A 12,218-nucleotide genomic window follows, 5' to 3' on the forward strand; every position below is an offset into this window, starting at 1 on the left:
GGTTACATTTTTATCCTATTTGCAGGTACCACAGCCTTGTATTTGTTCCTGATCATGCATCCTTCCATCATTAGTAACTCCCCCAGCCCAAAAACCTTTGAGGAGGTACAGTTCTTTAATAGAAATAACTACCACAGGGGGATTGATTGGTAAGATGGGTTATTAGTATAAATTTAAAAGTTTATATATTGTGAACAATACAAAAATGACATTACTGTTGGTAGTGGTAACTGTTTATATGTAGAGTGAGATAAAAATGTAACCTTCAGTGTCCTTCTAAAATGATAAATAAATGCAAGTGAATAACAATCTTACTACAGAATATCGTTAAGTGCGCTGACTTTTGTGAGGCTTTCTTGTAAATATCCATGTATTAATATATGCAAAACAGTAACAAAATATGTATTTCTCATTACACATGCTTTTGAAGTTGGGACAGTAATGGTTGTTAGTTGGATATATGGAGGCAAAAATTATGTTCCTGTTGGAAATCTCATTTCTTAAGAGAAAAATGGTAGTATCAGGGAGAGGCATTTTTTCCTTCAAATAGGATTTAGAAATAGTGATCAGGTAAAAGGGGGGCAGGGAAAGCCTCTCAAAATATTTTCAAAGATCAGGTGATTAGGAGAACGTTAGTCTCTCCATAGTAAGTGGTGCTAAAAAAGTATGTATCGCCACTGCCATGTTCACTATGGCTACTGGGGAATCACCAGACATAGCTACTCCCAGAAGGTCATTCTTGATTTCTCTTACTTTCAGAAAGTGCTGCAGTATAAAGCACCATAAGATGAAAAGCAGTAACATGCTGTAGTGGCTGGGGAGCAGCAATAAAAGATTATTGATATTTTGTTTTGTTTCTTTTTTTCCCCCAGTTTAAGGGAAAATAGTTTTCTTGCCTTTACCTTTGTATTCATCCATAAAATTAACAGGGCGAACACTGTTATATGGTCTTAGTGCAGATACATCAGATCCAATTTCTTTTTAAGTCACTTAGTTTTTACAGAGTTATAATTGTTGTAGCAGATTCTTATTACAAAGTGTGGTGAATCAGCCAGTTATTACCAATAGAGAGATGCCAGCTGAATGACTGGAAATGAGAAAGCTGACTATTTGCTGTGGAGACTTTGGAAGTCAGAGAAGATGACATGCGAGCGAGGTATAGCAGGTCCACACTGATGGAGACAGCTGAAGTACAATGAGCCAGTTCTTCACATCATCAATGTTTTCATGTTGCTGGAAGACCATTTTGCTGCTTCTCTCATTCCTCCTGCCATATCCACTTCCCTAACATGCAGATACAATTTGTCTGCTAGACGTGTGCCTAATTACCTTCATCATAACACAGCACTGGTGCATAAAGCTCCCAGTGGTCAACCTGTACAGGCCAGGGACATCCTTTTGACAGGTACTCACTCTACAGCACCCGTTTGGCTATCTGTACCTCTGCGCTACATGCCCCGCTCACCCGTGCCAGGTTCTCACAGTTAAGTCTTGAATACTCAGAACTACCCATTGGTGTAGTTGCTTGACTCTTAGATTTGCATTCTGTCTGCCAGATAAATCTCTCTGACCTTCAGTCTGATAGTGTAGTTTAATGCTGGCATGTAATGAGCTTACCAAATGGTAATTAGATACCAGGTCTCTCCTCATTAGTCCATTAATTGGCTAGGATCCTTTCAAGGCAAGTGTATTCACAACTAACAATCAGTTCAATTTCTTTTATGGTTGTGGAGATACAACTTTTTCCCAGAGCTGACTCTGACTTAGTCTTTGTCCGAGCTTACATTTAGACCAAGGCCAACTACAGAAGCAGGAAAGGGTTCTTTCAGCCCTCAGCACAGGACATATAGATGTGTATATTGTAGTCTCTCAGTAGAGATAACAGAACAGTAAGATGAGAACTGATCTTTCTGTTCTTGAAATGGAGAAGTCTAAATAGACCAGTCATGTATTTCTTTGTGTAAGTAAGCGTTGTTACAGATTTCTTAGACAAGTTTCTCTAAAGCCCTCTCTGCTTTGCCCTTGTCAAGTTTAGTAATTGTCTCGTGAATGAGGTACCGAGCAAGAATTCTGAAGTCGGTGTTCAGCAGAAATGCTGAGCCTGAACTTTCTAACCTCTTGATATCCCAGGTGGTACAATCTCTTTACCATTTTTCACTGACACCACATCAACTTCTGCTTTTTTTTTCAAATTTGCCATGATATCTAAAGAATCAATTAACTTTTTTCCCAAAATTTGGTGTAGTGTCATATTTAATGTTAAGTGTTTCCTTATAAGGTTGTAGTCCTCATTGCCTTGTATTTACTCAGCCTACTACTAGGACTTGAGTACAACAGCATAATGACACCATACATGATCTAGAGCAGATTTGCCTGTAGTGCCTATTGCCTCTTTCAAAGCTGGCCTTTTTCTTTGCTGTTGGTGTTCTGCTAAAACATTCTGAGGTCACACAGTCAGGTTGAGTCATTAGTTTCTAATAATTTTATTTGTGAGCAGAAATTGGTATAGCTTCACCATTTTCATCAAGTCAGCGCTCATATTTTTTGGGAAATAGGGTCCGTTGTTCAATGAAACAGTATCATACTCTCAGATATTTGTGTTAGCATTAGGCAGATATAAACACTTAATAAACTAGCAGGGCAGTGACAGCCTTTCATTCTGTTCTGTTTGGTTGTCCTCTTATTTCAGCTTTTTTATGTACAATCTGAATGTGAGTCTAGTAATAGCTATGCGGCTTTTTAGCAGAATTTTTGAATGCAGCTTTGAGCATATTATGCAGGGACCTGCCCATCCATCAGCCCTTCGCATGACATCATTTAGGTCTCTGATACAAGGAAATCTACCAGCTACTACTCTTAAGAGCATGAATGAATCCACAACTATTATTCCTTATCTAATGCATAGAAAATTGTCAGCTGAAGGCCAGCCCACTTTTGCACAATTCTGACGACAGGTATCCATTCATGTGCCAAAGAAGCACAAAACAATAACTTAGCAATGTTTGCTTTTGTATACATAAAAGTTGCTCATAAGAATTAACTTCTTGGAATCAGGTGTCAGAGAATTTAGTTTCTTTAAACCACTGTAGATTCCTTCCTTTTCTCTAAATACCTTGTAATCAGTGCCTGCATGCTAATCATCATCTTGTGAGATCTGTGTCCTAAAGAAAACTGCATGTGCATCAGTCAGTTCCATCCTACCAAGTCTTCTGGCCTTGACTGCAATGGTCACGATTTCAAAGCCAACAAGAGCACGTCACTTGTATTGAAGTAGCCCACTTCTATGAATAGAGCAAATTCTAAGCACTGGAAGAAATTTCAGTCCTTACGCATGATCTTCAGAAGAGGTTGTTTTAAATGGCATTTATTTTATCAATACAGAGTTTAACTGAAAAATCAAGAAGACCAACATTTCCCATTTATTCTTTTCCCCAACAATAATGAAAAGTGGTCTGAGGACCATGGATAAAGAAGTCTTCATGTGACATAGGAGATTGCTGGAAATTAACTGCAACTTCATAATGGATGAGGAAAGCTCACAAAGAAAACTAAAAGGAATACAACCCATCTTTCCACAAAAATGTGACTCCAAACAATAAGTGAAAGATGCTGTCACTGCTTAGAAACCTTTTACCAGATAAGCTGTGGGGGATTTTTTCAGTGCATCTTCTCCACAAAGATGAGCTCTTTTCTCTTTTGGGTAAAAGCAATTCTGATACTCAATATTTTTTTCTTATGGTATGGCACTGTAATTGAAGTCAGCAAAAGGCCATATTTGGAAAACTCATTTTTACTTTTGACTTTGACAGGAGTTTGTTCTGACTGAAAAGCAAGAATTTACTAATTTTAAGAAGATACATGAGTATTGTAACATTTTCATCCAGTTACCAAAAAATAGCTGCAATGTTTAGTTATAAGTAGTGAGAAGAAGAAAGCTAGTACCAAGTAAAATACAATCAAAAATATAATGTAAACTTCTGTTTGCTTTTATTTTGCATTTAGACTATTATTTTAATTGATTATTCTAGAATAAAATACACTTAACAGATTTGTCATCCTTTGTGTGACTTTTAAGTAACTCTGAGAATGATATTACTTTCCTAGGTACATGGATTTCTTCCCCACTCCTTCTAATGTCACCACCGACTTCCTCTTTGAGAAAAGTGCCAACTACTTCCATTCTGAGGAAGCTCCTAAGCGAGCAGCTTCCCTCATACCCAAGGCCAAGATCATCACCATCCTCATCGACCCATCTGATCGGGCCTATTCCTGGTACCAGGTATGCACTCTGAAGAACACAGGCAGGCACCAATCGAGGTTTCCACCTTGAATCCTCTCTGTATATCCTTTCAGTATATATGTATATAAAGGGTGTGCATAATACAAGCTTTTATTTGTCAGTCAGTGCACCATATATGATCACCCATACACTGAGGTATCTGTCAAAGTAACCCTGAAAGGGTTAAAATACCAGAAACCACCTTTTCAAAATCTGCCTGTAATATAAGCATGTAAAAATGCTTACTTCCTTGATTTTTTTGTAATCAGCACATAAAAAAATTAGTTTATAGACATAGTTATCTAGTTCATGCTCAAAATACAAGATATACCAAGAAATTTTTCTTCTTCTGGTCTGCAGATTTCAACAGGAATTTGGCAAAATAAAGATATATATAAAAAAAGATAAAATTCTAAAGAGAAGAAAGTTCTTAGAACTTCTATGACATATTTTATGTTATTTTTTGATGAGAAGTAATCACAGCCCTGAGTCTGATCCCATAGCTTACCCTGCTTTGGACAGGAGGCTTGACTAGAAACCGACTGAGATCCCTTCTGACCTAAATTATCCAATGATCCTCATAAATACCTTTCTTCAAATTTGCCTTTCTGAGTATTTACCTTATGTAAGCTAGAAAAAGAAAATATGAAACTACTTGAAGCAGAGCTTCTTAGTATTTGTGTTTATTATGCCCAATTCATTTGTACAAAACCTGCCACTCAGTTTATTGAAAATAAATGTTTATACGTTCTGTTTTGTTATTGCTATTATCAGTCTAGCTTCTGATTTCTTTTGACACAAGCAATATTTATTGATACAATGTTTATCCCAGCATTTTCAATGAATTAATACAGATGATGACTTCTTAAGTAACTTTTAATGTAAATAATCGCTCATGACAAGGTCAGTAAGGCCAGGTCAGTAAGACCAACCAGTTTTGTCTTAGTTTTTCAACTTTTGTGGTCCATAAAGTTCCAGCAATGTAACTTCTTTTACAGCATCAGCGATCACATGAAGATCCTGCAGCTCTAAAATTCAGCTTCTATCAGGTGATCACAGCTGGACCTCGAGCCCCATCTGAGCTTAGAGCTCTCCAAAAGAGATGTCTAGCACCTGGATGGTATGCTACCCATATTGAAAGATGGCTAACTTACTTCCCACCTTATCAGGTGAATAAGACTGTAACTTGACATCCTAATCTTACATATATAAAATCCTAAAAGATTACCTTTGTAAAAGTCTTCCCTATTGAATACTGATCTTCAGGGATATCCTAGATATACTAGAGCATGTTTGAAGACATTGATTGTAATTTTTCATAGCCATGTTCTAAGTAGTTGGTTGTCATTGCTAGGGATGTCATGTCTTAGCATGCTACAGCTGGGAGCTTCTTCTGCAAAATAAATCAGAACAATAATCTGGAAGCTCAAGAAACATCACTGGTACTCCTTCAACTCTCTTGTACCTTGAACTGCCTTTATCTTACAGCTGGTTTTCATTTGCTCATGCTTTCATCACTCTGTCTGGCTCTTTGTCAATAATGTTGAGGAAAAGAGAAACAGGCATGCAGTGCTTTGTGGTCTCTTTAATATCAGATAGTCCATCAGGGTTCCCAAAAGAAAAATTTGAAGGAAACTAAAGGGAAGCTGCTCAATAGTATTTCTGTCTACTCTGAGTGGTAGCAAGTATCAGCAAGCATCAAAAGATGTCAGCTGGGATATTGCCCTCCCTGCATGAATTGAGAAGAGTTTTGGTGTCTGAATGCTTTGGGGTGTAAAAAAATACCTTTTCCGTCTGAAATGGGGATTACTACATGGAAATGGATGTGATCTAGTGGTTTTGTAACACCTTAATATTTAAATGCATCCGTGTCTTCACCTACTTCTTGGTCCTTTCATGCAGTAATCTCCCACGGTGTCAGCCTCCTTAGGCTATGATTGTAGTAGTAAATAAAGCTGTACCTGTGCAAGAGTTCACACACTGTCCATACTGCTTGATTTTTAACACACTTCTGGCACAGTTTGGACCCATAGCAAAAAGCATCTTGCCAAGCAGTTCCAGAGCACATTTAGGTAACAAGAACGATTACCATTGGGGATTGTGGACACTACCAGTTTGGTTTTGCAGGTGAGAGAGTTTAGCAACATGGATCCAGGTCATGCTGTGCCATTTGGCCTCAAGACCAGAAAGCTGTCTCTGATTTGTTTTAGTTAGCAATATAGATAAAGCCTTTGTGTACCTCAGTGTGTTTGCCATCTCGGGCATCACCAGTTTTTTAGGTGAATTCATGTTTTGCCTAACATGACTTTTCTGTAACTCTCAAAGCACTGGGTCTCTTTTGCACACTTTGGTTTTGCAAGTTCCTCACACGTTGCTGCCCATAATGGTGCATCCACATATCGGACCCTCTGATTGGGACTCATTCATGTGCTGAAACAGTTTGGCATGTTGGTGTTCCTAATCATCTACATTTGGTATCTGTCACTGATCCTGAATCCTCCGTGTATTCTTTGTGTTAAGAGCAGTTTCTCTGTGTGTCTTTGAGCCTCAAAGGATGTGCGTTTATGGACCCATAGGTTTCAGTACAGGTCACACATAAGCAACCTGAAAATTGGATCTCCCTGTAAGCTACTGTTGGCATATAACATACAAATCATTAGCCTCCTTCTGGCCCTGTATAAGATCAAGCCTCAAAGGATGCACATCCTAAGCCCTGAACATCATGTGATATACAAGACCAGGCAGACAATATCACGTGATCAGTATCTCCTTGGTAGATTTATTTCTGGGATGGATTTTTCTGACATTAGCAGTGTGTCTGGCACTACTCCCCACCCAACATTTAAAGATTACTTTAGTTGGGGGAGGTTGGCTGCAATCTGAACCTTCTGTTTATCCAGGACTCGCTTAGCTGAGACAAGTTGGCTGGAGTCTGCACCTTCTGTTTTCCCAGGGTGTGCCAAGGAAGCTCTGATGCATCTAGTTGGTTTTAGTCTCCACATACTCTCTTTTGGGCCAGCCTTGCAGACTTCATGAGATACACAATACTGTAATATCGTGATACTCACATGAAATTCTCTACATTATGTTTTCATTAGCTTTCCTCCAAAAGTAACCCATGAATATTGAACAATATGCATTGTCATTCAGATTTTTGCCAGATTTTACATCCCACAGTGATAGCGAAGAACCAGCCCTGGTAGCCTTACGTTTTCCCTGTAAAAGTACTAGGGATTAACTTGCATTGCAAAAGCAACGGTATAGAGTAGGCCACATCCAAACTAGTTAACAAGTTCAAGAAACTGTTGAAGCATAGAACAGTTACATAAGGCAGACCTAAAATCAGCTTAGCTTGAAAGTATAGCCTTATCTAAAAAAATGAGAGCCTTCCTTCACCAAAAGAGCTCTCACCCAGACTAGCTGAGGCTATCTATAATTTTTAATGCTGTATAAATTTGGGGGTCTCTACACATGTGACTGAATTGAGGTCTTAATGTCTGTTATGAAGTCAGCAGGCATACAGTAAGTGGTAGAAGTAGCAACAGGAATAGGCAAGGTCCCCCTTTTCATTAGAAGAGTGGTAACGGCACGCTTGTCTTACATGGTAAGAATTTGCAAATCTCAGAGTACTTTGCAAATTTGGGGTTCAGGTGTTCAGAATTTTGATTGACTTAGTTTGTCATACAAAAAGTCCTCTTTTGTCTGGCCACCAAGGCAGATCTCTGGAAGTTCAGGAAGCTCATGTCTCTTAAGTTAATTTCCTGCCTACAACTCATTGCTTCAATGCAGTCATACAGAAGAAAAGAAGACCTAGCATGACAAGCTCCCCCATGAACCAAAAGATATGCTCATGCACCAGCCCTATAGGAAATCAAGCTGATTTTGCAACAGCCATCATTAAATGGCTAGTCTGAAGCTGAAGGACTCAAGCTGTTTCTAAGCTGTTCTTTTCTCCAAACTGTCTTTCTTGCTCCTCTCCCTCCATGCTGACTTTTAGACACTATATATATATACACACAAGAGACATAGTGGCAGAGCAAGGACTTAAACAATCTCCTCAGCTGTCAGCAGTATTACAGTAAAATGATCAATATGCTGTAAAGTGACTCAGAATACTTCATCTATAGTGTTTTCATTATATATGAAGCTACCTACTTTGTAAAAATTAACACTATTTAAATTTCCCACCTCACAAATGCCTTACATTTCAAGGGATTTCATGAAATTGCATCTTCCTGAGATCAGCATATGAATAAATCAGTACAAGTAAGGAAAAATTTTGCCTCAGTTCCTTACAACCTCCCTGAAGGTTGAGAGAGAGCATTTTTTGTTACCTGCTCCCTGGGAATGTCAGGAATTTGAATTAATTTCCACTTGTAAATCTTTTTCTTGCATGTCTTTTTTGGGGTGGCAGAAGTGGGAATGGCACAGATATTTATCTCTACGTGTTTTTTAAATAGTGAGGGAAAACAACCTCACTCTTTTTCTTTCAGGTGGAAATATCCCCCATTTGGGGTGGTTTTTGACCTCTCTGCTATGAAGCACTTAAGGCTTGTTTTCAAAGCTTATGTCTTAGGAAAGCAGTGAGTTCATTTTTGGACTCAGGCAGTCACTGTGTATCTGATTGCAAAGACTTCTGGAATGAGCTACTGCTTTCTGAACAGCCTGATACTTGCACTAATCCGCATCTCTAAGTCTGCCTGCTATATATGGCTAATTCCAAGACTGATCTTTCAAAAGAAAAGACATTTTCTCCCTTTTGATTATGCTCTGAAACCTCATAGTCTTGCAAACCTCTTAGTTTCATCCAGTCCTGGAAGCAATTCATATGATTTTAGCATCTCTGCTTGCATGGAAAAGTGAAAACAAGCTTCAGCACTGCTTGCAGAAGGAGATTGTTGAACCATCTGCGAATCTGTTTACCCTCTCCTTTTCATCACTAAAGCATGATGCAAAAAGTAGAGGTGTTTTCATGACAGGAAACGACTGCTTGACTAATCCATTCGGGACTTTGCTTCTCTTCCAACAGTCACAAAGACCCAAACTCACTGCACCATCAGTGGGTCATGTGGGCATAATACCACATTTGATAAAATTCTCGGGTAGTGTCTGTTTCCCAGAAGATTCATCTCCAGGTAAAAGGGTGGCCCTGTCTGAACTAGCCTACTGGGAGTGTGTATATGGTCAAGCACTGGAAAAGAAGAAAAAGAAATTACCTACCAGTACCTGGCTTACTTAGAGAAGTGTTGCACATTCTGTATCTACCTACATCCCTGCCTTAAGGTCCTCGTAACATCTGCCCTTATTCATATTCTCAAAGAAGTTTTTTTAATACAATTATGTATTGTTGTATGGGTTTAGAAATAAGGCATTTCACCTAACATCTACCTACTGGTTTCTGTCTTTCTGGTCATTTCCAGTGACAAGCTTTTCAACATTACTGTAACATATATATGTATATGTTTGTGTCTGTGAGAATTATACGTTATTTCCCTAGACATTAATACTTTTTTTTCTTGGCTGGACAAATTTCATTCTATTTCCTGCCAATATTTCTTATCTTTCTAGATCCTGCACTCCTATTTCTCTGTTGTCACAACAGCTTCCAATTTAATATAATTTCAGATTAAATTAACATGCCATTTACCCTGCTCCCAGGTGATTAATGATGATGACAATTAAAACTGGACCAATTATCATTCTCCGGGGCAGTACTCTAATATAGTGAATGAATTTGGCAGAGGTGGAAGTTTCAGTTTGAAACTTGAAACAACAAATTTTAAATTACACTTCCGTTTATTTTATTTGTTGTAGTTGCTAATTATTGATGGACAGCAGCTGAGAACTGACCCATCTACCGTAATGGATGAAGTGCAGAAATTTCTAGGAGTCTCTCCTCATTATAATTACTCTGAAGCCCTAACGTGAGTTAATTTAATCATCATTTTCACATGTTCCTACATTTCTAAAATGCCAATTAGTCTGTAAGTAAGCTCACTGCAAAATAAAGCCTCTCATACTTCTCCGAGCTGTCAGTAGGATGTATTCTTCAATGTCTGCAAAGAACACAATTCAGAGTTAGAAATGTGGAACTTGACTGTTCCAGAAGTAGACCTCTGACAAATGGACAAAGTAAGTGTTGCTTTGTGAGATTTGCATATGAATTTTCGATGAATCAAAAGGAATTTTATTTCCATAAGTGGAACATGGAATGCTGACATGCATAACCAGAAAGGAAAGAGAATTAGTTTCTCTTTATTTTTGACATTTGCTGCAAGACAGATTCCTTGGTTTCAGTCAGGAATGTAATATCCACTCTGTATATCATAAAGACATACGTACACAAATCCTTTGGATTCTGACATTTAGATTTGGTTGCCCTTAAAATAAGACTGATAACCTTAGGTTCACTCTTTTGAGTCTTCAGTCTAAACTTGGGAGATGCATCCTCCTTACAGTATCTCACAGCCTTTACGCTGCAAAATATTTGTTTCAGGTTCGATTCACATAAAGGTTTCTGGTGTCAGCTCCTGGAAGAAGGAAAAACAAAGTGTCTTGGAAAGAGCAAAGGTAGAAAATACCCTCCTATGGATTCTGAGGTAAACCATTATGCTCACTGGCATTATACAGGGATTCAGTTGCCACATATGGGACACCACACATGCAAAATCATAAGAAGGGACAGAAGACAAAATCAAGTAGATGATATTTATTTAACTACCTTTCTCTACAAATGAAACATTTAAGATAGCTGTGGAGTGCATAGACCTTTTCAGTTCTTTATTTCAAATGTGAAGAATTTAAGTCATTAAAAAAACAACTTTTAAAACTTGGCACCCCTTAGAAAAATAAACTTGGCACCCCTGAAATTCCCTGAAATTCACTGTGAAAACTGTCCCCTCTACCTAAGTGACTTAAGCAGCAGAAGCTCCGCAGTGCATCATTTTTTCTCAGTCATGATCAGGTATGTGTATTTGTGTCTGGTTCCTTGTCTTTGAGAGCAGTTAGACCGTGACAAGTAATGCAGACTCTCATATAATCCAGTTTTAAGAGATGTTAGGTTCTGTTTCTATGAATTTTATAAATACAAATGCTCAAATGAAGATATTTCCATCAGATCAAATGCTGCAGCCTGTGCTCAAGGGCAGTTTAGTCTCCTTTTCTAGCTGTAATTTTACATTTGTTCTGTCCTTTATTCCCATTTCATTTAGCCTGACTAAAATGCAAATACCAACTTACAGTTTGAACAGCAGTAAGTATTAGTGTGGCAAGTAAGTCAGGATTTTTTTCTCACAGTACTTAAATTATAAGTAACTTTACATCTATAGAATCATACTGATATAAAAATTTTTGGGTGAGAAGGCTTTTGGCCAGAGATAGGACAAGACTGTGTTCGTTTATTGTTGTATTTTTCAACTCTAAATACATCTGAAAATGGGGTTACTAATTGATACATGCCTACGTATGAAGATATTTTGGAAGCTTTGGTTTCAATCACACTTCAGTAAATTCAAAGTAACTGCATCAGCTTCAGTGTGATTCTTAATTTACATGACTATCTGAGAGTAGAATCAGATCCTTTGCTTTGACTTCAGTGTTCATTTTGGAAAACCTTTGTTTCTCTTGAAATTACCTTTTACAGTTCAGCTCCTAACTGAAGAGCTTGAACTTGCATGCAGTAGATAGCATAAAACAATATAAATTGCATAAGAGAAAGTAAAGTTTTGACACAGGTATAACAAACTTTGAAACCTAGACTTCACAGCAACTGCAGTACAGCATTTTATTAAATAAAAATATCTCCTTTTGTATCCATCAGTGCAGGGCTTTTCTGTCAAGCTACTACAGAGATCACAACGTGGAACTGTCAAAACTCCTACACAAATTGGGACAACCCCTGCCATCGTGGCTGAGACAGGAACTACAGAAAGTAAGATAG

At 38.0% G+C, this 12,218-nt stretch overlaps 1 protein-coding gene across 1 annotated transcript in view; it reads left to right on the forward strand.

Annotated features, from left to right (window-relative positions):
- Positions 1–12,218, forward strand: part of NDST3 (N-deacetylase/N-sulfotransferase (heparan glucosaminyl) 3) — a 62,646-nt gene extending 50,428 nt beyond the window's left edge. The window contains exons 8-13 of the mRNA XM_010575547.1: positions 26–149; positions 4,105–4,279; positions 5,278–5,448; positions 10,094–10,203; positions 10,776–10,878; positions 12,099–12,218. Of these exons, the coding sequence (XP_010573849.1) occupies positions 26–149; positions 4,105–4,279; positions 5,278–5,448; positions 10,094–10,203; positions 10,776–10,878; positions 12,099–12,218 (803 nt within the window). The remainder of the gene's footprint in view (positions 1–25; positions 150–4,104; positions 4,280–5,277; positions 5,449–10,093; positions 10,204–10,775; positions 10,879–12,098) is intronic.

Source organism: Haliaeetus leucocephalus, unplaced genomic scaffold (genome assembly GCF_000737465.1).
Source record: "Haliaeetus leucocephalus isolate CR32 unplaced genomic scaffold, Haliaeetus_leucocephalus-4.0 Scaffold484, whole genome shotgun sequence".
Taxonomy (NCBI): Eukaryota; Metazoa; Chordata; class Aves; order Accipitriformes; family Accipitridae; genus Haliaeetus; species Haliaeetus leucocephalus.